The sequence below is a fragment of the Eubalaena glacialis genome, chromosome 15 (assembly GCF_028564815.1).
Source record: "Eubalaena glacialis isolate mEubGla1 chromosome 15, mEubGla1.1.hap2.+ XY, whole genome shotgun sequence".
Lineage (NCBI taxonomy): Eukaryota > Metazoa > Chordata > Mammalia > Artiodactyla > Balaenidae > Eubalaena > Eubalaena glacialis.
Genome location: NC_083730.1, coordinates 41,801,751 through 41,828,104, shown reverse-complemented (window position 1 = coordinate 41,828,104; position 26,354 = coordinate 41,801,751). Strand labels below are relative to the sequence as shown.

General features: G+C 44.2%; 1 protein-coding gene across 5 annotated transcripts in view; it reads left to right on the top strand.

Annotated features, from left to right (window-relative positions):
* Nucleotides 1-17,663, top strand: part of FHOD3 (formin homology 2 domain containing 3) — a 489,898-nt gene extending 472,235 nt beyond the window's left edge. For all 5 annotated transcript variants that reach the window (XM_061170499.1, XM_061170498.1, XM_061170497.1 and 2 more), the window contains 2 exons: nt 5,541-5,702; nt 17,109-17,663. In XM_061170499.1, the coding sequence (XP_061026482.1) occupies nt 5,541-5,702; nt 17,109-17,191 (245 nt within the window). In that variant the 3' untranslated portion in view covers nt 17,192-17,663. The remainder of the gene's footprint in view (nt 1-5,540; nt 5,703-17,108) is intronic.
* Nucleotides 17,664-26,354: the final 8,691 nt, after the last annotated feature.

Here is a 26,354-nt window from a genome sequence, read left to right as displayed (position 1 = left end):
GTCACAGAACCTCAGTAACGAATGAGTGTGTGCTGCGCCCATCAGGCCCTTGCTAGGCTCCAGCGAACATCCAGGCTCACAAGATGTTAGAAAGGCAGCCAGGATCTAGAGGGCTGTGATCTGGAGAAACTCCTGAGAAGACCCATCAGTGACTTCTATCTAGCTTTGCTGACTGCCCTTTTTTTTTTTTTTTTTTTAATTTTAATTTTGCTGTTGTCAACTATGTTAAGTATTTAAAAATGATGATAGGAATAACAACTTTAACATAAAAGAAAAAACAAAGGCAGTTCCAGGTTTTCTTTGGCAGGAAGGGGGTCACGTGGTGCATATGGTTTCTTGTAGCTTCTTGTGAACCAAGGGCCACAAGCTGCTCTAGAGGAGGAGGGTTGAAGGGGCTTCCAGGCTGAGTTCTAGATCCGTAAGGTTTACGTGGGATTCCCAAGTGAAGCTGCACTTCAGGCTATTTTATAAATGACCAAATGTTTTTCTTATTTCACGTGAGTACAGTGTCACTGAATCTAGTTCCTTCTCCTCTTCTTAACGTTGGACCTTTAACAGGGCTTTTACTTTGTGATATACAGCTTAGATTATGCCGGAAGAAGGGCCGCCTCCACCCACCCTTCCCCAGTGTTATCCTGACTGAGACACAGATGATAAGTAGAAAAGTCATCCCTCCTACTACAATCTTGATTCCCAAACTATACCCCAAATACATGCAGGTATTATTATTACATCAAAGAATCACAGATTAGGTTCTCTGGGATTTGGTCTTTCCAAACCCTCTGACTTTTAGGTAGTTTTGGATGTGGAATTAGGGAAAGAAAATAAATTACGATTTGGCAACGCAAAGGCAGCCTTTTGGTGACCAACAGCAGACAGACGCAGCTGTGACAAACCACAGTCCTGAGCACTTTGGGTGGGACATTCTGATTGTCTGGTTTTCTATGTGGAAAGAAAGGTGCCCTCTTCTTGGCCAGTGCTGTCTATAAAAGGCCTCCATTTCTCAGAAAAACCAAGAAGTGACAGGAAAGAGTGTGTAAATAAGACAGACTATAAGAGGAGAGAAGAAAGTGGGGAAGGTCAGAAGGTGAAGAAAATTATAACATTAAATGCTAAGCAGTGGTGACTGTCAGTCTAGACAAAGTGTAAAACAAGGATAAAAATAAAATAAAGCAGCTTTGCAGTGTTGGGGGGTGTGGGGATGGGAATCACTGGTCTCCCAAAAGGCCTAGGGCATCCCATGAGTCTGTCTGTGCCCCAGTAGCTCTTGCAGGCTTTGTCTGCTAGGCTAACCGTGGACACCAGGAGATCAAGGGCAGCATTAGCACCTGCACCACAGTGACCCCAGCCATCAGGAGTCTTGAGCCACTGTACCTTGGTGGATGCAAGGGTAGTGCAATGAAAGCCACCTTGGGAGATGGAGTCCAGTATCTCTAATGGAACATAACACGCTGTGCTAATTTTAAAAGAGAAAAGAGAAAATCCTTCCTGACTGGAAAGGACAAAGAGAAAAAGATATTGCTGGGTTTGTACAATATGGGTTCCTTTTCACTAACTGATGAAAGGGATTAGAAAGGAAAGCTGTTCAGTTTCTCTGCACGTGCAGAGACTTCTGCTTCCAGGTGGCATGTCGTAGCGAGGAACAAGCCACCACTCCTGCTGCCATAACCAGAAACTTTAATAAAATAACAAAAGCTTTCTCTCAAAATCCGTCAGGGAACTGTGAAAGGGAAGAGGACTAGACAAACTACAATTCTAGGTGAGCTGAGAGCACTTCTCTAAGAGCATTTGCCAAGTCTGGGCACAGGCTGAGAACTGGACTTGCCATGCGCAGAGTGACTTTAATAGTAAAGAGAAGCCAGCAGGACTTCTAGTGGTCATGTGAGCTGGTGTAAGAGGTTGGAGCTAGAGGAGCTTCAAATGCAGACAGTTTTCTCCATGAGACATTTGCTAAGTGCTGGAGCAGCATGGGGAGGGGAGGCTGGGCCAGAAAGGCTGCAGGAAATCTCCTACAGTCTTGAAGTTCTGAGGAAACAAAGACAAGCTAGAGTAAGCGCCTTCAACAAAAATGCATACAGATAGTTAAAGACAGAATATTTAAAGACAGAGGTGGACTGATACTCAATGAAAACTGTTATCTGGCCCCAACCCTGCTCAGTCCTTCACTGTGTCTGCTTAACAGGAAAGGGTAAAGACTGGGGGAAAATGACACCAACTTCAGTCTCTGCATTATTTTCTACACAAAGTCCAGTGCGTAGTCAAAATTATGAGCCAAGAGAACATGAAAACGTGGCTGACAAGAAGAAAAGTAGAGCAGCAGATCCACAGGTGATCCAGATGTTGAAATTTGCAGTCAAATTTAACCATGTGTAAGTGTTAACGAAAATAAAGGAAAATAGAGACAAATTGATAAAAAGTTTGAAATTTATAAAAAAGAATCAAATGGAAATTCTAGAACTGAAAAAAAGAAAGATCCGAAATGATTAACTGATATCATGGGTTTAACAGCAGACTGGTCCCAGCAAAAGAGATTAGTGAATTCAAACAACATGGGTTAATAGAAAATGTACAAACTGAAGCATGGTGAGAAAAAATAGAAAGAATGGAACAAAATGTAAGAGATATGTGGGACACAGTCAAATGGTCTAATGTGTCTGTAACTGGAGTACCAGAAAGAAAAGATGGGTAAGAAGAAAAATTAAAGAAACAATGGCTGAGAATTTCCCAAAGGCTCATGATCGATATCAACCCACATATTTAAAATATGTAACAAATCCAAGGAGAGTAAATGCAAAGAAAACCACATCTAGGCATACCATGGGCAAACTGCCAAAAACCAAAGATATAAATAAAATCTTTAAAACAGCCAGAGAGAAAAGAATGTACTTTCTAAGGAGCAACAGTAAGAATGATGACTTACTGTTGACAGAAGCTATGGAAGTCAGAAGAAAGTGGAATGGCATCTTTAAATTGCCAAAAAGAACTTTCTAACCTAGAAGTCTATACCCGGGGAAATTCTTTCAGAAACAAAGGTAAGCATTTATTACATTAATATAATATCTATTTGGATATAATTATTTTCCTTTTAGACTATTTCTTTAAGTTAGATTTTTAAGGGAAAAAATTAGTTACAGTGTTTTCTTTCAAACTACAGTTTACATATTTTCAAAAATAAAGTTCAAATAAAGTGATATATTCCTATCATGGTCTATAATGCTTTATCCCCTCCACCATATCTCTATATATATTTATATATATTATATATAATAATTATATAGACATCTCAGTATATATAAATGCCTGGCTAACACTTGGGAGACCAAATGGCCCCTTGGAGTCTGTAAGATATGGACAGTGTTCTCTTGTGGCTATGTGTGAGTGCAGAGGTTCCAGAAGAGAAACATATACACGACCAAGAAGAATGGGCATAAATGGTAATCAGGCAGTGACGACAGTAACCAAGGGGAGAGGGGATAAGAAAGCAGAACCAAGAATGAGGTCATGAGAAAATGATGGTGTCACAAAACTGAGTCTGACAATCCTGGACAGATGGCAAGATGTTCCTTGTAAGCATCTCCTGACACATCACAGTGAAAGCAGATTCCCAGGAATGTATAAAATGAAAGTATAGGTAATTCTCATGGAAAGATCAGATGATGCCTTCATTTCTGGCTCATCAGGAGCAAATTATATTATGAGCAAAGACAATTGATTGAGCTTTGTGTGTTTTGGGAAGGGTAGCTTGGCATTTCAAAATGAGGCACAGAATTATAAATCAGTAGGTAAAAGGGAAAACAGGAAATTGCTGGGCAAAAAGCAGTTGCTGTATTGATGACTCTGCTATGAGGAGGGCCATGGTTCAGAGGCTCTGCAGAGCCCCAGTCTGAGAGCTGTACCGCTGTGAGGCCTCTTGCCTCCAACTTGAACACCTGGACCAGCCTGAGGATGCAGAAAAATTCAGCAATTTCAAATATTTGTTTCTGAGAAGAACATATTTTTAAAGGGTGTTATGATGCTGAAAAAGCTAGTCTTCTGATGGAAGCAAGTAGATCAAATTCCCTTTGAATTGGGCATAAGCAGAAAAAGTAAAATGTCCTGACTTTGTATATCCCAGTGTTGTAGGTATGCTCCCACTCCTAAAGCAAAATGATTTTTATAAATGACCACAACAAAAACGTTGTCATCAGAAAACATTGTTGTCCTATGGCCACAGGTCTCAAATAGTGCAGGTGGTCCAACACCGGAATCCTGGTACTCCTTTTGCAAAGTGTTTATTTAATTCAGTCATGTGAACTTTACTAGCAGAAATTATGACTAAATTATAGCATATTACATATTTGCAGTGAACTTTCAACCACAAACACATGTCTATAAAATGTGCAGTCTACTGAACAGTAATCAACTATTCCCAACTGTTTCTATCAATAGCCAAACACTGAAAGTTTTGAAAAATTAGTATAGAAATATAGAATTCAAAATTTAAGATATATATTTACTAACATTTTTTTCACCTGTGGTTTGAGAAAAGCTGACTGTTCTTCAGCTTTAGCTGGACCTTGGTCAAGTTCAGGGTACCTGTGTTCCATAAACATAAAAGTCTGAGAACACTCACCTGCAGGCTTTTAAAGTGTATGTCTATTACAAAGAGAAGGTAGAGGAAATTCACAATTTTGAGCACACTGTACATCTTTTTTCTTACAGAAGCATATTTCCCATCTTAGAGAAGAGATTGCACAGGGAAGTTGATCAGTCACAAAGGCACAGTTTTTGATGAATTAAAATAGCATTCATTTCTGAGTGTTTAATATGACTTGGGAACCCATGTTTTTGTGGTATTTTCTTCTTGCTGGTCTAGGGGCAGATGCTTTTATACCAGACTTGGACTGTCTTAACGTACAGCTATTTATAAACATATTTTTTTCTGGTCAGGGAGCAGATGAATGTACCAAAGAAAATGTTGTGTTAACTCCCTTTTCCTGGTAGAAGAGGGCAATCCTGTTACGATTTTTAAAGGCTAGTTAATCCAAAGATAAGCTATATGTTACAAAATCCATTGATTTTTATTTAACTGAATGAGAAGTTAGGGCTAATTGACATTCGCTAGGCACATACAACCACAGATGGGGAGCTGACTTAACAAATGGCTCTGGACATTTCTGGAAGCACTCTACTGGGTATCTGTGATGTACATAGCGGCACACGGCGTGGGAAGTCTGCCCTTCCACAACCACAGGACCTGGCAGGTGGAGGCACATCCAGGACAGTGAGAGATGACAACACAGCTGCGTGACAGGGTAGTATGACATAAGGGACCCAGGTATGGATTCATGGGAGGTCAGAGTCTGGAGGGTGATGGTCACAGGTCACTGTGGTGCCCCTGCAGTGGGGATGGGGGAACACCCTTAGATCCATCAGGAGGCTCAACCCTGGCTCTGGCCTCTGCTGTGCTCTGTTGCTGACGAGCTTTGCTGCTGCAGGAGCAGTGCTGTGTTTTCCTTCTCTCTGAGTACCTCGTGCTGTCTGGTTGTTTAATTCTTCAGGACCCGCTAGTTCGTGGACTATGGGAATGGATGACTCGCCTAATGTCACGGATGATGCTGCTGATGAGATCATGGACCGTATCGTCAAGTCAGCCACCCAAGTGCCCAGTCAGCGAGTGGTGCCGCGGGAGAGGAAGCGCTCCCGGGCCAACCGGAAGTCTCGTAAGTGCCTTGGAGTTAGGATGTGGGACTCTGCCTGCAGGGACCAGCCCCCTGGTTCTGTATGACCCAGGAAGGGCAGGGACTCAGAGATGGGCTCCGGTGAATTGTCAGTGGTGCCCGGAGGGCCCACCTGTGCCCATCGACAAAAGATTTCGTGCTGGACAGTCAGCATTGGCCGCTGGGGAGGAGGGGGTGCTGCAGTCCCCTGTCCAGTGTATTTGCTATTTCTGGTCAGGCCTCCCCCAATTCACACTTTGTCCCCAGGAAGGTGTGAAAGGCCCTTCGATGACTCTGGTGTGCAGGGGTGGGCACAGTGGGGCCCGTTGCCAAGTACTGCCCTGGATGCTTTGCTGAGGCCATATTATTGCCCCTCACCCAGCATCAGGGGCTACTTTCTGAGCTGGAGACTATTCCCCCAGGGGTTCACTGCCGCCCATGAACATGCTGAAGGTGAAACCAGGGGTGGCAAGCGATTTTTGGTCCTAAGGATGCTTAAAATAGTTCATGTTAGCCTAGGTTGACCAGTTGTTTTTTTTTCCTACCAAACAGAGGATTCAACTAAATCAAAGCGACTTATTTGCCCCTGTAGTCTCAGCCTGTTACCTGCCCCTACCCGCCGAATGACAGGTGTGGAGTTGCCTCTGTGGGCACCATGCTGACTCTCACAGGGATGGCTCACTGTAGAGAAGCAGGGTTCTCTGAACCTTTGACATCTGCCTTCATGGCCGTGGCCCTAGTGTGTTTCAGAAGAGAGCTCAGCCCCCAAGCTTTGGCCTGGTGCTGGTCGCTCAAGGTCAATCCCGAGGACAGGGATTTATGATGTTTTGTAAAAAGGAAGTCTGGCTGCCTCCTCATTTCCTGGCTCCCGAAAGTGAAAGGAGGGAGAGTGACTGTCAGGAGGCAGGAGTTCAGTAAGAACTCAAACTCAGAGCCCCCCACGCGGTGCCACCTTTGAGATTCATACAGGAGGTGACTGAGTTTGGGGCTGCATACTTCGGACCCCTTGGTTCTGTTTGACCCATTGACATGCCTTGTTTCCAGGGTAAAGAACACTAAACCAAATTGCTGCAGACTTTCGGACCCTGCTCCTTTTATATCATTGGCTTTAGATTCTGACAGGAATTTTTCCCCAGAAAAGAATGTATCACTTGACATCTCCACCAGGGAGAAGCAGAGCTTCTCAAACCACGGAACTTGGGGGCTGGGGTATGTGATTCTCATTCAGTGAGATGGGTGGCTGAGAGTCTGTTTTCACCACACTCCTATCCTGCTGGTACACATTTTGAGTAACTTCTTGAACTGTGGCTCTCAACCATGGCTGCGCATTAGAACTTTCTGCAGAGCTTTAAAAATTCCAGGTGTCTGGGCTGTACCCAAGCTGACCACCTGAGAGCCTCTGCAGTTGGGCCCTGCCCAGGCCCCTCGGGTGATTAGTGGCCTTAGGAGAAGGACTCTTGCTCCACTCTGGCGCCCCCTGCCACATTCCCTCTGTTTTTTAAATGGAAAACTATCATTCAGGGGCACTGGCTTTTTACATCTTCAGGAATATGTTTGTGGGCTCCAACATGAATATCTAAGACCTTTACATTTATTTTTTCCAACATTTCACTATCTCCTGGTGCTGCTGTGAATTCTTTGCCATTCTCTTGGTGCTCCCATGTAAGAACTTGACTAGGGACTTGCTATTTAAAGTTGTTCCTCAGACAGTATGGGCACCTCTTGGAGGCTGGTTAGACATGCATATTCATGGGGACCTCTCCAGGGCAACTGATTCAGAATCTGCATATAACAAGATCCCCTGGGTACCCCATGCACGATAACGTGGAGGGGGTCAATGGGGTATGAGGCCAGGACTGGAATTGCAGGGTCCCCAAGTGTGCACATCCTGGGGGGCAAACTCATCTCCAAAGGGGTGAGGCTGACTCACACTCTCTCCACACTGCATGCTCCAGGCCAGGCCAGCACTTGCCTTTTTGCCTGTCTGAAGCGTGTGAAATAGTATTCCTTATGGTTTTAACTTACTTTTCCCTGCTAGTGTACTAGGAAGGTCTAGCCTCTTGTGATTTGCATCTCTTCTTTTGTGTATGGCTTGTCCATACCATTTGCCTGTTTTTCTCTTGCTCTTTTTCATGAACAGAAATCTCTTTCTTAAATAGTTTTTTAAATGAAACTTATGAGAGGCTTTTTGAGGTGTCTTAAGTAGATTATCTTCAGTACTTGCCCTTTATTGCCCTCCTCTTATTTACTTCAATAAACCAGTAACCAAATGGCAGAAATTTTGCACCAGTTAACTCCTGGGCTTCCTGCAGTGGGCAACCTTAGTGCAAGAGTCTCCACTGGGAGGAGCTGGGAAAAGCATGTGGGGAATCAGACCACGGGAGAGGAGTTGAGAAAGGATGCCAGGTCAGGGAGTACCCTCCAGAAGGTGGGCAGGGTTGGGTCAGGGACCTCAGAAAAGGAGATTGCCTGAGAGGGGCCTGGCCCAGGGTATGTACTCCTCCTATAGGTTACATGTCTGTGTTGGCAAAGAGTGTTGGCCCTGCCCTCTGGTCTAGAGAGAACCAGATTCTTAGAGAGACACATAATGTCACTGGGAACAATAACACAGTCATAATTAGTTTTCCTCTTCAATCTGGCCAGAGAGATATTTTGCCTGTTTTTGTGGTTGACATAAAATAATTTCCTGTGGTGTCGTTTCCATTCCAATCTTATGCAAAACAGCCCTATATTCTTTTTATTTAGCCCAACACATTTTGTCCTGTGATGCAGTTACTACAACAAATACAGCACTGCATGTATGTAAATGTTTATCTGTAGCAGGTTTAATTAATTAGTAATGGCACCATCCACAGAAATTTAAGATGGGGGAAGTTACTTTGATTTCTGTTATAAAGGGATGTGAACTCTAGCTTTTCATAAGAAGTTAAAGGAATGAGAAAAAACCAATTTGCAAAGTCGATGTGAAGTGTCGGGCTGGGGCCTCACCCTGAAACGATGCTGTGTTTGATTTGATTGTTTAATGGTGGCCATGTGACAAGTGGATAAATGAATAACCAGCATATTTGGGCTATACCTCATTTGGCTAAAGACAATAATAGTCCAGCTATTGTAGGAAACCAAACAGAATCCAGCTCATAACCTAGAAATTTACGACCTGCAAGCCCCTCAAGAATCCTCTGAGATACTTAAACATCTGCTTTCATGTTTGATGCTGGTGGCTAGGCCTACATCCACCAAATGTCCTGCTTAAAGCCTGAAGTATGCAGCCAGTTGGGACTCACCAAGGGCACCATAATGGATTCACAGGTTCCCAGGCTCTGCCCCTTCTGTTGTTTTCCCAGCTGGTGCCCTCGGGGTCTCATTAAGTAAAATGTTTCGAATTGTCCAGTTGATTTCTAGCCTGTGAAATGTCAACACAATGCACCTCATATGCTTCCCCAGATTCTAGCCACGGCTCTCGAATCGGCTGGTGGAGATGGCCGAGGAGAGCATTCTCCAAGCTCTTGGTTTTCTTCTTATTTTGGTTTCTCTTTTCATCATACTGGGGCAAGTCCTTTGTCCCGGGGCTACTTGTTCTCTTAGGCCTCCCGGATGTTGGTCTTCCCTAGAAAACCCTGAAGCTGACAGGCATCTGAGATCTCCTTCCCACTGTGATTCTGCAGGACGGGCCTGGGGCCTGGGGAAGAAAAGGGCCCCTTGTGTTCTTTTCTGTGGGACCCAACTTCCGAAGAGGGTCTCTGCCCAGCTGGCTGTCTGCATGTAGCCATTACCCTGGACTATCACAGAGCAGAGCGGGGATTAGGGACTCATAGTTGGCCTTTTCCTCTTTCCTGCTGAGAGAGGCTGAATGCCCCCTCTCCTGTTGAGTTTCTCTTCAAGGGGAGTCTGGGCCCCACCTGTGACGTGACCATGGAGTTTTGGGCTCAGGGCTATATTTCTTTAAAAATGCAATCACTTCGATGTGACCTACAAATAATCTAACAGTGTCTTAGGAACATAAGGTTGGTCACCCTTACAAGAACAGTTTCTCAATGGGAAGGGCCAGAAGTCTGATTCTAGGGGCTGCTAGGAAAGGAACACTGAACTCTGACTTGACTTCATGCTCTCACTCTCACCCCATCTCTTATGAGGCTTCAACATTCCTCTTGAAGGGCATGTGACATATTCACGTTGATTCGATATAACTAAAATCTTATTTTACAGAATATTGAGGGGTGTTGCCATGCTATCTGTTAAGTAGGATACTGTGGAGAAGGAGAATGAACGAATCTGAAAAAAAATATTGGATCTGTTTTAGGGAAAATGGGAGATATGCCTCACAAAATATTAGATTGAGCCCTGGAACTGATCAGCACTCAGCTTAGTTTAGTTGTCTCTAGTTTTCCAAAGTGGTATTTGAAAATGTCCAGGAATTTTCCCACTAATCCCATTAAGAAAAATTTCCCTGCATGTTATTTACATAGTTCTTCCCTACTTAACAATTTTATATTCTTTTATAGGGACAATGGAATGGGCCAGAGACTTTAAAACGGATGCTCTTAGAATACAGTAAAATAAGATGTTAGTGGAAAGGACCAAAGTTTCTCAATCAAATTTTTGTCTTCTCAACATCATTACTATTTACTCAGCACCTAATTGTTCTTCGAGCTCATTAGAGCTGGACTGATTCCTCCTCTAAAGACAGCTAAGGGCAGCCACCCATGTGTACAGGACACATGACAGGAAGATAAATAGAATAAGTCCAAGAGAGAATCAAAATCTCTTCCCTAAACCCAGGTGGAGAGTCACTGCATTTTAGAGGGCCAACGTGAGGGTTTGTGCCTCTGGGGAGAAGTGCCACCCCCATCAGCGCCCACTCCAGGCTTCGGGAGTAGAGTGACCAGAAGGGGATGGAGCTGACAGCGGCTCTAGGATTCACTGGGGCTGACTTTAAACCTATGGTGGGTGTCAAGCCCTTTTCACTAGTAAAGGAAGATGGGGAAGTGAGGAAGGCATTTGCAGCCTGGCTCTGCATTGGGAAGGTCTTGGAGGCAGAGCTGGATGGACACAGGAAAGGGCCTGTGAAGGGGTTTGACGGTGGTGGGCTGGGAGGCATAATTAGAGTCTGTGGACTGGGGAGAGAAATGAGGCCCAAATCAGAGCAGGTGCTATCAGAACAGACTCCAAATCACCTGGAGGCAGGTCCTAAACAAGGGTGTACGGGCCTCGTACCCAAGCCCAAGGGGGTGGAAGCAGCCCCCTGCTCTAGAGCAGGGTCAGGCTGGTAGCCAGGACTCTGATGTGGAAAGAAGCTTAGGTAGAAGCCTTGGGGTTAGAGAGGTGGTGCAGGAAGAGCTTGGAAGGGTCTCACTGCCCTGAATGGCTCTCTGGTTGTTGTATTTTCGGACAAATCTCCTTCCAAATTGGAAGCTAGCACTTTGAAAAAGGAGGCTGGCTGTGTGTTCTCCACTGTGTCTGTCTGTATGCCAGGCACCCTTTTGCCCCAGAGTGGAAGTTCAAGAGGAGGGAGGATCAGTAAACAAGAGGAATCTGAGAATTTGTCTTTCCTGCGTAAGAGCAAAGTAGAGGGTTCTAGGAAGGGTGCTTTGGAAAGTGCCAAGCACCTTACTGGCAGGAGGTTACAGTAGTTCATTGCCTTTGCTGCCAAGTTCAGATGGAATCCAGTTCCGTGCTTGGGAATTTGCACAGTCATACAACCGATGAGGGCGGTCGTGTCAGCCTCCCAGGATGGTTGTGAGGGTTAAGCGGGGCACCTATGACGGGTTCTCAGCACCCTCCTTGCCTTCACACTGCTGTCCAAGGGTCCCAAACATGGTAGGAATATGAAGCTGCCTGCAAGCGTTTAGGAGCTGCCAGGGAAGTCACCCACGAGCCTGTGCACAGAAACCACACCTGCCCCCTTATCGCTTTGCTACCATCACCCACCTGGCTCTTTGTCCACCACTGGCCACCTCACTTGGCCTGCTGTAATTTGTAGACCAGACCCATCTTCCCCTCTCTTTTTACCCCCAGGACACTGGTGCAATGGCTTGCCCCTGTGCACGGAAGCCTGGATTGTTAGCATTGTATGTGTCTAGTATTGTGTGACATCCCAGTAAGCACTAAAGAGCTAGACTTCATCTGGAAAGGGGGAAGGCAGTTCTGTCCCGCCCAGGACTTGCAATAATGCTGAGAACTCTGAGCTCAGAAAGCAATGGAGAGAACTGTTTCATTTCTTTCCACCCAGGCCAGATTCCATCCTCTCCCCGTCCTCCCCAACAACGTGACTCATAAGAAGCAGTCTGCTTTTGCATTCCAACTGATTGCTTTCTGTTCAGTGCTTACCTAGGAACCAAAGAGATTATTGAGGAGCACTGATGTGAACGTAGCCACAGACATAGGAGGGAAGTGGGGTAGGGGCACTGCGCAGCCAAGACTGTGGCCAGACCAGTGGCTGTAGAAAGCGCCTGATACCATAAGTATTGCTGAGAGCCATCTCAGCATGAGTGAACTTAGTTCCGGGTGAGGCAGAACTCAGAAACTTCAGCCCTATCACCACAAAGGCTGTTGCCTTCATGAGGGGCCCCCTTTCCCCGCATCTCACTCAGATGGCAGTGTTCTAAGTCAGGGATCTGAATCTCCTGGGGAGGTTAGAATGCACTGTCGGGGCCTCTCCCAGAGACCTTGGTTCTTTGCGCCCAGGCTGAGTCTAAGAAGTCGAGTTTAAATCAACCAGGTCTGGGAACCTTGGCTTCTTGTCATTGTTATTCCACGTTTTATTTTTTTAGCTTTTGATTTTGAAAGAATTTTAGACTTAACAAAAAAGTTACAAAAATAGCACAGAGAGTTGCCTTACATCCTTCACCCAGCTTCCCGTCATGTTAACACCCTGCACACTGTAGGACAATGCATCAAAAAATTAACTCAGCTGCAGGCTTGACTCAGATTTCAGCATTTTCCCCCTAATGCCCTCTTTCTGTTCCATGATCCCACCCAGGGTCCCACGTTGCATTGTCGTCATGTCTCCTTAGTCTCCTCTGATCTGTGGAGGACATTTCATGACCTTGACGCTTTTGAAAAGTACCAGTCAGTTAGTTATTTTGTAGAATGCTGTCAATTTGGGAAACCTCTTCTTTTAATGGATGGGATTTTATGACGGAGGGTGGAAGTAAGAAAAATAACCCAAATGGTTAAATAATTGACTTTGACAGAAAAAACAAAAAAACCCAAACCCATGAAAATCCCACAGAATATCTAACATCGAATCACTAAGAATGATACACCTTAAAATGATTCCCAGTATTTAAGTCCAAAGAGGCAGGACTGGACCTGCCATTTTTCTCCAGTCGCAAACAAGTCCCTCCAGGAACAAGGGCTGCACAAATGGACAGCAGCATTTGAATACCAGCGGGGCCAGTTACCTCCCAACCCCAAGAAACAAACATGTAAGATATCTTCAAGTTCTGATATGAGCCCCTGTCAACCTAGACACAGCGCTCTTAGTATACTCAATAGAACAATTTTTAGGATCTTAGGGATTACAGACAAAACAAAACAAAACACACACACACCACTTATTTCCAAATTGCTTGACATTATGTGCAAAAAATGAAAAAAAAAAAAATCTGTCAGTGATCCAAAGGTGAAAGAGCACACATGTGGATTTCCGTCACATGGATGTAAAACTCGGTCCATTTGCCATCAACATGAAAGACTGTCAGAACATGTGCTGCCAGGCGCGTCAGGGCACAGTTGTTTCCAGGGTGGGCTCTGATTCAAACATCCTGGCCCAAATCCTTCTCTTCCCCTTACTGTGTACGTAGGGGCCGGAGACTCGATCTCTCTATGCCGCTGCTGCTCGTTCCCTGGGGAGATGATTACAGTCCCCACCTCATAGGGTTGCCACAGATATGGGGGGAAATGATCCATGGCAGTGCTCAGGAAATGGCAGCCACCACTGCCATTATTCTCAGATTCACATCAGCAAAGAGTTGCCTGGGAGCACTTTGTAGGATCAAAACATGTTTTTCAATTCAAGGGAGGGGGGAAAGAAAGAGAAAATGAACTTATGAGTTTTCCGTGAGCCCCAGACCCCCCCTGTGCTGCATGTTGACAGCAGAGGCACCTCTGTGTCAGACCCCGCTGCTGACATCGTGAGAGCTGTCCCAAGCGCCTGGGGCATCGAGTGGCCGCTGGTGCCAGCAAAGTGACCCATGCCGTCTATGGAAGGAGTGTGAGGCAGACAAGGATAAACATTTCCAGGGCCTGTTCTCTGTTAAGCAGCTGCGGGGAGGGGAGGCTGTCACATGTGACAGGCTGGCGAGCAGCTCTGCTGCAGCCAGGGCATTCAAGTGGGAAGCAGGAAGGGGGAGCAGTGGAGAGGGGCCCGGACGTTATCTTATCAGATGTCAGCCAGCCCTCCCCCCTGCACCCCTCCCCCCTGCACCCCTCCCCCACTGCCCGCCAGCATTTGAGAAGTGCTAGTTGAGAATGCCCTATTTGATGGAAGGCTTGTTTCTGTTGTGCAAGTTCCATATCCTGCCAGCTCCTGCGTGTTGGTCCTCTCATTCTCATATGTCCTCAGCCCTTTTTTGCTTTCTGGAAACTTTCTGCATGAGGGCCAACTCCTGTGCGGACAGGGTCTGCTGCCCTGCGCCCTTCCCCTCACTCCGTGTTCCTGTCAGCTCCCGGCCTCCTTGGTGGGACACTTGGCTCAAGGTGGAGGCTCACGTAACGTCTGTTGAATGAATGAGTTAACTGACGAGCAGGTAGATGGAGAGACACACTGTAAGAGGCCCTTTCCATGCAGGACTTGAATCAGGGTACAAAGCTGATTTCAACTGATTACCTTCATTTCACACCTTCTTTCAAGTGTCTTTAACAAAGGAAGGGTTCAAATTCTTAAGGTCCTTTTCAGAGTTAATGTATTTCTGGGAGAATTTATCTGAATTGTCATGAAGGCCCACAGAAAGTAGGACTCCGTAAATGGGGCCGATTTTTCTATGAATACCTGCCTTTCAGGGACATATCGGGCAAGCAAAGGGACCTTCGCTTATACTGGCTTTTCCCCACAGCAGAGAAAAGCCCAGGCTGGAGGGGGCAGGAGGGTCCGCAGGGGTCTCGTGCATCAAAGCTGTGAGTAGACCGTGAGGCTGAGGGCAGCAAGGCTGGTGCAGCACCATTAAGCTTTGTTCTGTTCTCTGAGCTGGTCCCAGATAGGCTGGCTCGATGCCCATATCTATTAGCAGATTATTGCCTGTTCCGTAAGGTGCCAGGGTCCTTACTCAAGTATTTACATGAACTGAACCCTATAGTTCTAGGGCTAAAGCAAACATGTGAACAGAACTGTTAGAGGCATCTTTCAATGCCACCAGTTCGTGGAGTCTTCTGTGGTCATTCGGCCAAGTGTGTATACCTGAAGGCACAAAGCTGTGGCTCCTAGCCCATGCCACCTCCTGCTGCTAAGGAAACATAAGATGCCCTCCTAGTGCAGCATGGACTTATTCAGGCAGAATTTTGTATCTTGGATAAGAGGTCTCAGCAGTCCTTGTCAAGAATGAGAAATATTTCATCTTGTTTTCTGCCTTTAAAATTATTATCTTTCTTTAACAAACACTTGAAGGAGTGTTTAAAGAACATAAAGGGTATTACAAACTAGTATTTTTATTGCTGCCCCATAGAACGAATTCCATTACTCAGTTAAATGCAATCTGCCTCCAGCCAAGGCTCTGGAGCCAAACATTTTGTCTGGATGAGTTAAATACTCAGTCTGGAGCCCAAGGGGTCCGGGGTTGCGGGAGGGTTAGCCAGTGTAGGGGCAGCTGCAGACGGGTGGCTCTAGGGCCCAGAGCTGGGCTTGAAAATACAGCAGCGTGTGGTGGCATGATCTGAGGGTCCCCCTCACCACAGAGCTTTGTGCGTCTATAAACCCATGCTTAATGTCTGTGAATCTTCCCTAAGTGTGTCCATTCTTTGAGTTAAAGTGCTAAGCGCACAATAGGTTCTCCATGAAGTATTTGTTGATTGGTGGACTGATGGATTGGGTGTTCGCCCCTGTTCAGAGTGCTGATTCCTGGGAGAGAAGAAAGTATTTATTAGTAGATATTAGCCGCTGTTTGTTCTACCAGAGGCCTAGCTCTTTCAGATTCTTTGTCCATGGGCTAAGTGGGCTTTTGCCCAAGGGAGGCATCGATTTGGGTGTTGCTGCAGACACACGAGGTGGGACCCTCACCTCTGGGGAGGCCTCAGAGGACACAGGCCCCCTTGTCATAGAGGGTACGTGGGGAGTTAGGTCAGGCAAGGAAGGTGGGAAAACACTAAGGATGAGCTTTACTTTCTCCACATTCTGATCAAGGGCCTTCCCTGAGGATCTCAGGGACTCCAGCTGACTGAGGATTTACGGTAGATGGTAGATCAGTAACACATCTCTTCTGAAAATAGAATACCCAAAACTCTGTATGACTTCCATACAGAGTAGGCCAAATACAGTTTATCAACTAAGGAAAACGTAATTAGGAACCTTTCAAATGAAAGGACCAGTCTTGGAAGGGGCAGCTGCCTCATCATGCAGCCTTATTCAGCCTTTATTTTGACATCGAAATTGATCAACACTAAACAATGGAAAACCCATAATGTCAGGCTAAACATAAGCCAATTCTAAGTCAGTTAAATATGAGTGTGCCTCCAGCTGCCAGTTTTAAACCTCAGGGCGGGGAGGTCACTGGTCCTTCCTGAGCCTTGTGTGTTTCACAGAGAACATCCACCAAATCCACTCAGAAGTTTGGCAGTTTGCTCCTTGGCATCCAGTCTACAAGGAGTCACTGGTTATTCTCTGTAGAGGCCCTTTGATGAGTTGAGACTAAGACCCTGAGGCTCGTGGAGAACTCATTCTGACAGCTACCCCTTGCGCCGGGTTCCATTAATGCCTTGCTGTGGGGCCTCTACAGAGGTATGTCCCTGCAGATTTGCGGGATTATTTTACCTAATTTGCATCACTGGAGTTTGCATTTTCCTATGCTCAGTAATTCCTTTTCCAGCTCTGATCCGCTCCTTATGCTGGGAAAGGCTGAGCTCTCAACATGCCACCTGCATTTTGTAGTTTGCACCATTTCTCAGACACCTCATGAGGGTGGGCCTCTCCTCCCCCCCTCCCCTCTTACGAGGTCCCCTATCTGCCTGACTTTCCAGGTCAGTGCCTGTGTCATCTTCAGGTCAGTCTCTGGCAGCCCCTAGATTTTCCCTGCCCCGGCGGCCAGCCAGCCAGGGCACTTCAGCGGGAGTAGGACGGGGCCAAGTGTCCGTGAGCGCTGTGACTCCTCTGGGAGTCCTCGGGGGAAGGAGGCCTGTGGCCTGACTGCCACCTGCCGGGCTGCTAACACCGCCTTCTCTTCTCGTCCCTTCGCCTCTGGTCTGCCGGCGCTGCTGCAGTGCGGAGGACCCTGAAGAGTGGCCTGACTCCGGAAGAAGCCAGGGCCCTGGGCCTGGTGGGCACCTCAGAGCTGCAGCTGTGACCCCCTGGTGCCCTAAGGTGGGTGCCCATACAGAGTGCAAGCTCCTGCTGGAAGGAACCCCTCTGGTGGGAGGTGAGGAGGCTCTGACCCCCAAAGGCTCTGAAAGGGGTGCCCATGCCTAGGTGTCACCGAGTGACTTGCGTAGCCCGCTGTGCACTGACATGGATCTTGGAGTCCCCTTCACAGACTTTCTTCATCATGTCAGCTGTGTTTCTCTTGTTTCCTTGACACCTGGCTTAGTAGTTCCAAAGCGTGACACCTTTTCTGTGCAAGGAACAGCCCTTTTAAGGAGCAAATCACTTCTGTCACAGTTACTATGGTCATGAGGCAGTTTGATTAGGTTCACAGACTGGGTCTCTCCATAACACCAAAATATCCAGATGTAAACTCCAAAATTGTACACAAAAGAAAGCACAGATTGTTTACCAGTTGTGGATTTTAGATGTACTAAATGTTTATACAAATTCAGAAATGTACACCATGTTTCAAATACTAAATAAATAGAATTTAATGCCATAACCGGAAATTTTCATTCTCCTGGTGCAAGACTTTAAACAGCTCCATAGGCTTGCCTCCTTCTGAATAAGCAAAACCTTTTCTCCGGTTCATCAGAAGGACCCTGGCTCGGAATGGCCTCCAGGCCCTTTGGGTTTCCTTTTTTTTTTTGTTAATTGAGTGAGAAGCACTGACATGTGCTCTTTGTAACTCCAGATTAATTAGGCATCAATCTTTGTGGCAGTACAAGTTAGCAATACCTCACGTGTATTGCCTTACCCGTGTGCTTTGTTTTTGCTCCTTTGTGATGTAGAAACAAAAATTAGAGTAGCATTTTAAAAATCTGAACTATTCTGCAACTCATTCACTTGCTTGTTATGTAAAAATTCATTTTCTCAAAAAAATTTACTAAGTCACCAAAACAAAATGAAAATTTAAAGCTTCGCCTGCAGAGAACTTCAGAAGTGTTGTCCTTGGCACTCAAGTGCAGGTCATCAGCAGCTCAGGTGTCCAGAGGGGAAGGCGCTGTGAGGAGCTCTCAGCAACTGCAGAGCCACGCTGAGGGGCCTGATGCCCAGGTGGTGGCCAAGCCCTCCACAGAGACCCTCAGCCCGAGGTCACATGGCTCCCTGTGAAGAAACTCTGCCTCTGAAAATAGGGAAGGGTCAACAATTGCAGCAGGTATTCAATGGGGGCGGTGCCAAAAGATCATCAGGTCACCAATTCTATCTGTGTCTTCTTTTTAAAAATTAATTAATTAATTAATTTATTTTTTGGCTGCATTGGGTCTTCGTTGCTGCGCGCGGGCTTATCTCTAGTTGCAGCGAGTGGGGGCTACTATTTGTTGCGGTGCGCGGGCTCTAGGCATGCGGACTTCAGTTGTTGTGGCACTCAGGCTCAGTAGTTGTGGTGCACGGGCTTAGTTGCTCCGTGGCATGTGGGATCTTCCTGGACCAGGGCTCAAACCCGTGTGCCCTGCATTGGCAGGCAGATTCTTAACCACCGTGCCACCAGGGAAGTCCCCTGTGCCTCACTTTGAAAACCTCTGTGACTGTGCATTCCTGAATCTGGGCAGATGTGATTTAGAGACAGGATGCAGTCCTGTAGTCTGAAGAGCTGAAGATAATATATTCACCCCACAGGCTTCTGTGACTGTTTCCCCCCCATCTTCTGCATCTCCACTATCGGGGAGACAGGGAGCTCTTTCAAGCGGGCATTTGTCAAATAATACATGATGCATGTGAGCCCCCCAGAGAGTCTGGAACCTACAAGAGTTAGGTCTGTATATTCCAGACAATTGAGTTTAATCACTTTATTGAAAAGGGTGCATAGGGTATCAATGTTTATTTCCTTATGGTTCTAAATAACGTATAATATTCCACATGTGGTTTAGTGGTTTGTGAGAGCCTTGGCACTGAATATGAACATGGAATATCTGTATCACTGGGGATTGTGATGGGCAAACAGAAGGAAGACACATTTTTTTTTTTTTTCACCATTTAGTGAACAAATACTTTGATGCCCTTCTGGGGGCCCCTGGTGTTCTGCTGAGAGTTACTGCTTTAGAATAAAAGGTCACATTTGGAAGGAAGTGACTGAATAACTCTAATGTTAATTTTATCTTAGGGATTAAAAAATTCTCAGAGGGAGCAAGCTAGGTCAACTAATTTCTTGGTTACAGCTAGGTAAAGAGGCTCTCTTTTTATTGGGAATTGGTTTAGTAGTTTTTAGTGAATCTGAAGGATTTTTTTCTATTGCTCACTTCCTCTCTCCTTGTCGCCACTCATTCTGGTTGCCTCTATTAGTGTTTTTAATTCAAGAAGTTAAATTTCTCTAAAAGACTTTTGAGAAGCATTAAAGTGAATGATACTTCACACTTGTGAGATGCTGTTGCTAATTGTGCTGGTCATCACCATACATATTCTTGTGTCTATTTCTTAATCTGGGTTGAAATTACAAAACTGCTGGTAAAGAAAGGCAAATACTTTAAAGATGCCTGGGCTTTGGTTTCTTTGGAGTCTTAAGGTTTTTTCTTTCTATTTAAAAAATAACTTACTGAGGGATTTGGGGATGGAGGGGAGGGTGCACAAAGATATACCATGCTCATGGATTGGAAGAATACTGTTAAAACAACTATACTACTCACGGCAATCTACAGATTCATTGCAATCCCTATCAAAATACCAATGGCATTTTTCACAGCAGTAAAACAAATAATTCTAAAATTTGTATGGAAACACAAAAGACACTGAATAGCCAAAACAATCATGAGAAAGAAGAACAAAGTTGGAAGTATCACACTCCCTGATTTCAAACTATACTGCAAAGCTACAATCATCAAAACAGTATGGTACTGGCACAAAAACAGACACATAGATCAATGGAACAGAAAGGAGAGCCCAGAAATGCCACACTTATATTGCCATAATTAATCTACAACAAAGGAGGCATGAATATACAATGGGGAAAATATAGCATTTTAAATTAATAGTGTTGGGAAAATTGGACAGCTACATGCAAAAGAATCAACCTGGACTACTCTCTCACACCATGCACAAAAATAAATTCAAAATGGATTAAAGACTTAAATGTAAGACCTGAAACCATAAAACTTCTAGAAGGAAACATAGGCAGTATGCTCTTTGACATTTTTTTTTTTTTTTTTTGCTCAGGCAAGGGAAACAGAATAAACAAATGGGACTACATCAAACTAAAAAGCTTTTGCACAGGGAGAGAAACTATGAACAAAATGAAACAGCCACCTACTGAGTGTGGGAAGACATTTGCAAACAATATATCTGATAAGGGGTTAATATCCAAAATATCCAAAGAACTCCTGCAACTCAACATAAAAAAAAAAAAAAAAACCTGATTAAAAAATGAGCAGAGGGGACCTCCAGGGTGGTCCAGTGGTTAGGACTCCATGCTTCCAATGCAGGGGACGCAGGTTCTATCCCTGGTTGGGGAACTAAGATCCCACAAGCTGCATGGTGTGGGCAAAAATAAATAAATAACAATTTTAAAAAATGGGCAGAGGACCTGAATAGACATTTTTCCAAAGAAGACATACAGATGGTCAATAGGCACCTGAAAAGATGCTCAACATAAGTAATCATCAGACAAGTGCAAATCAAAACTACAATGAGATATCATCTCATACCTGTCAGGATGACTATTATAAAAAAGACAACAAATAAGTGTTGGGGAGAATGTGGAGAAAAGGGAAACCTTGTTGCTGGGAATGTAAATTGATGTAGCCACTATGGAAAACAGTATATAGGGTCCTCAAAAAATTAGAAATAGAACTACCATATGATCTAGCAACTCCACGTCTGGGTATTTATCTGAAGAAAACAAAAACACTAATTAGAAAAGATATATGCACCCCTATGTTTATTGCAGCATTACTTACGATAGCCAAAAATATAGAAGCAACCTAAGTTCCCATTGATAGGTGAATGAATAAAGAAGATGTGGTGTATATATATATATTCACACACACACAATGGAATGTTACTCGGCCATTAAAAAAAGAATGAAATCTTGCCAATTGTGACAACGTGGATGGACCTAGAGGGTATTACGCTAAGTGAAATAAGTTAGACAGAGAATGACAAATACCGTGTGATTTTACTTTAATGTGAAATCTATACATGAAAACAAATGAACAAACATAACAAAACAGAAACAGACTCATAGATACAGAGAACAAACAGGTGTTTGCCAGAGGGGAAGGAGTTGGGGGAAGGAGAGAAATAGGTGAGGGAAATTAAGAGGTACAAACTTCCAGTTATAAAATAAATGAGTCACAGGTATGAAATATACAGTGTGGGGAATATAGTCAATAATTACATAATATTTTTGTATGGTGACAGACGGTAACTAGACTTATGGTGATCATTTTGAAATGTATAGAAATATTGAATCACTATGTTGTACACTAGGAAATAACTAACATGGTGTTATAGGCCAATTATACTTCAAAACAAAACCTTTTTTTTTTGTTTTTGTTTTTTTTTCAAAGCAAACTCTTAGAAAAAGAGATCAGATTTGTGGTTACCAGAGGCAGCAGGTGGGGGGAGGAGGAATTGGATGAAGGCAGTCAAAAGGTACAAACTTCCAGATAAGGTAAATAAGTACTAGGGATGTAACATACATGATGAATATAATTAACACTGCTGTATATTATATATGAAGTTGTTAAGAGAGTAAATCCTATGAATTCTTATCACAAGAAAAAAATACTTATTTTCTGTTTCTTTAATTTTGCATCTATATGAGAGGATGGATGTTCACTAAACTTACTGTGTAATCATTTCATGATGTATGTAAGTCAAATCATTAGGCTGTATACCTTAAACATATACAGGGCTATATGTCAATTATATCTAAATAAAACTGGAAGAAAATAAAGATATTCCACAGAGGATCGGCGCAGCACATTAAAGATATGGCATTAAATCCACCACAAGGTAAGTAGGACACCTTCTGTTCCTCTGTGTCAGCGGCAGGCTTTCTTGCACTGCGATAGGTCACTGCAGTACTTGGACTATTCAGTTGGCCTAGCTAAGCAGAGGCCTTGGCTATTGCTCTTTCAGAAAATAAACCAGAAGGCTCATTTTCCTTCAGAGAGACCCCTTACCCCTTAGTAGCATCTGCCTAGAAATGCTTTTAACCCTGCACTGCTTTCTGGGAGGGGGTTCCACAGGGTGACAGCCAGATACTTCTGGGCACGGCAGTGGGCTAGGAAACAGAAGCAATCACCCCTTCCAAAAAACATTTGAATTGAGTACCCAATGGAAAAATTATATTTTTGTAAACCCCAAGTTTCAAATAAGAATCTAAAATGTAGCTATACAGAAAGAGATGGATGCCTGGGGAAGCTTTTGTAGCTGTTCTACCCAGCCTCAGAAAAAAAGGTGTCCTTGATGGTATGCTGATTTAGGTCATTTTGACTGGAGCTCAGCACACAGCAGCTGGTGGTAGACCTGGCTACAGAATTAGAGGAATTCAATCAACATCAGAGCGCTTCTTGGCTCAGAAGATTAGGCATAAGATTGGTAGTGACAAGGGAATAAAGGAGTCCATTCCCAGTGTAAACCATCCTCAGATATGCAGTCTCAATGGAAGAAAATGGGCTGTAATCTAGCAGCCCGTCAGTAGGTGGTATAAAAAAATAACTTGTCTATCTATGGAAGAAGAACTTGTCCTGAAATCTGTAAAGGTTGTAGAAGTTTAAACAACTTCCTAAATCAACATCTGTAAATGGAAGTTCACCTTTGGGTTAAATTAAACTTTATAAGCTTGTGTTTATAGAAGAATGTTGTAAGACTAATTTTTAAATTTGTCTTGTGCTTGATTGAATTTTTCCTATTATTGATATTATAATATTGAAGGTGATTTCCCATTTTTTAAATGGCCAAAAACATGATGTGTGAGGATGGTAATTAAGGCCACAGCAGTCTGTTTTAGAATCACATGTTTAAAGGAAAATAGTTTTTCTTATTAAGTTGTTCAATAAGCCTATATTCTAGAATCCCAACACTCTGTCTGGAACCTGTGTGGCCATGGTCTAGAGCCACCTATGGGAGCAGGTGTGCCTCAGGAACCACCAGAGATTTAAACAGAGGTCCTCAAGTGCAATCTGTATCTCCATCTCTCCCAAGGGATGACCTCATTTAAAAAAAAAAAGTTTAAAAGTATAAAGTTGGGCACTGGAGCCTTGGTAAAGGTAAGCTGTTCTTCCAGAGGTTTAATCTTGTCCTTAATAGTTTGTCCCTCACTGTGCAGCTTTTGCTTGAGGGACGAGGTGTCTTCATTGGTCCTGAACTATGCTGAGGGCTGTTTGTGTCCCTGCTCTGGTTGCTCTCCGAGGTATTCTTTGCCACTCTTTATGCTGTGAAAAAAGATAAAGGTAACTGATCTGTAGAGGAAGAGAAGGTGATTTGAGAAATGTCACGTCTTGAGCGATTACTTCTGAACTTGGGAGCGTGTTCTCAGTCAGGCCCACCTGCTCCCTGGGAGGGCAGAGGAGATGAACTTCTTTAAGATGTAGAAAATTTGCACCTTCATTTCCCTCAGCTTTCCATGCTGGAGACCGTGCAGAGCCCTAGAGGCTGAGCTGCTTCGGGGCCTTTGGCTACAATGTGGGGCAAAGCCCAGAACCCACGCTGGCCACTCTGCAACCAGAGAAATGGGCCCTTTTCCAAGGTATGCAGTGGCATGCTGACTCATCCCTGGCCTTCCCTGTGAGCCAGGGGTTGTAAAAAGAATAAAGTATGAAAGGATGCTGTATCTTACAAAAGTATATTAAACTGAGTAAATGTCCCTGTTCTTTGTTGAATATAGCATGTTGTAAAAGGGCTTTGCAGCAGTTATTCTGAGATTTGTGATGTAAAAACAAGCCATGCGTGGTCTAAGACAGGGCTGCCCAATAAAACTGTGAGGATGGAAATGTTCTATATGTGCCCTATTCCAATATGGTAGCCACTAGACATACGTGATTACGGAACACTTGAAATGTGACTAGAGAGACGAGCAGAATTTTATGTACGTTTAATGGCTACCTGTGGTTAGTCACTACTGTACAGCACTGGATATCACAGGTCTGAGAGAACGCATCTTTTTATGTACTTTGTTGCTGTTTATTCATTTTACAAAAAGGAAGTTTTTATGTGAAATTGTGTATAGAATTGCTTTGGACTGCCGTTCTATCAAGAACTTAAGTACAGTGTCTAAGAAGCTATGTCCACTGCCTGCCTACATTGTGTCCTGAGCCTTGCGAGTTCTTGTCCTCAGTGGAGAATTCTGTGATTGATGTTCACTGCCATCAAATACGCACTCTCCTCTCCCTACATATCCCACCTAGAGGATGCGCTCTCTCCTCGGCAGAGTCCACATCAAGCCTGTATGCGTGACCTGGTGATATACGCCGTGGCCAAGAACACATCTCCAACAGCTAAATCCACCCTGTAATAAAGCTTTACAAAGCACCACTTAGTTCTTGTATTGCTTTCACCATGGTCCTCGCTACTGCATTTCACCCTTATCATCTGGGAGGCCTACTCTCAATAGAGTTTATCCACGTGAGATGAATTGGTTGGATATTGGCAAACATCCAGTTGGATGGCTGCGTTTATTTGAAGTGCTGCCTCTACCAAGGTGGGTATTGGGCAAGGCCTGGGTGTTGGGTGCTATAGGAAACATAAGGATGTGTGCCCACAAAGATCCCACTTCTGAAACCACAAATAGAGGGACATTGTCTGATAAAAGATTTCTGAGTCACAGCCAGTGAGTGGCAAGAGGCAGTCGGCGAGAGACAGTTTGGATGCTAAAACATTGGCATACCAGCAACATATTGCATTACAACAGGGTCGTCTGAGAGAGGTGGTCTCTGAGCTGAACTAAGATGTCCTGCCTCTAAAATAAAGCAGTGGTTGCATTTTGAGGATTTAAATGAACATTTAAACAGCATTTCACAACTTTTTTTCTCATTATTTGGTAGTCTGTTCTATTGGTCTATCCTGGATTTAAGTATGTGGCAGCTCCTGATTTAGCACAAAATTATGAATTAAGTTTAATCTAATATTTCATGTGGTTTCACAATAAGCAGCATAGCTTGCACTGGTAAATTAAGGCCCCCATCTCAACTACCATTGAGGACACAGAGGAAACAAGGCAAGATGATCAAAAGTTAACCGAGTGGTACAGGTGTGAAGCGCTCCCCCCTAGAGTGGGCTCTCCTTGTGAACTCAGCTTCTCAGAAGCTTTGAGGTGGAGGTAGGCTGGAGCTGGGCCTTGGAAGGAAGACGTGGCACAACTGGCCAGCACTGGCAGGTAGGAGACTATAGGTATGAAGTCGCAGAAGGAGAACCACACTGGTGTTTAGGAAGCAAAGTGAGAGGATCAGTAGGCAGAGCCAGATGGCTCATGTAGAAAGTTAATGGCTAGAAAGAAAGGTTACAGTCACATTACAAAGGAAGAAGGGACTAAACTTTGAGTTCTTACCTGTGTATTTAATCTTCACAGTAACTCCATAATGAAGGCTGATGTGTTAACCAGAGAATGCTTGGTGGGAAAAACAGAATCCAGTCTGGGTTGGCTTAAGCCAAAGAAGGAAATTAATCACAAGATCCCAATTTGGATTGGTACTCACCCAGTGTCAGTCAACTGTAGTCAAGGAGGCAGAGTTATACTACACAAATGTGGCTACCAGGGACCCTATGTATATATAAGTGGCTACTGTGTTGAACAGAAAAGTTAAGAATACATATTGTAATCTCTAGAGCAACTGCTAAAATATAATGCAAAGAAGTATAACTTAAAATCAACAGGTAAGTTAAAATGGAATTATTTAAAAATTAAAATTAGAGGGATAAAGAACAAGGGTATAAATAAAATATGATTGGTCATAAGCTGATAATTGTTGAAACTGGGTGATGGATACACGGGGATTCATTATACTATTCTATCTTTGTAAATGTTTAAAATTCTCCATAATAAAAAGTTTTAAAAATGGATGTATTTCATACAGAAACTAAAAGGTCCCTTGGTTCTTCTGTTCCAGTCATTGTATATGCTTCACTAGATTAAAAACATTTTGAGTTCTTCTCCTGCAATGAAAGCAAAACCACCCAGACCCATTAAGTAGAAAGTTTCAGAGTCAGTG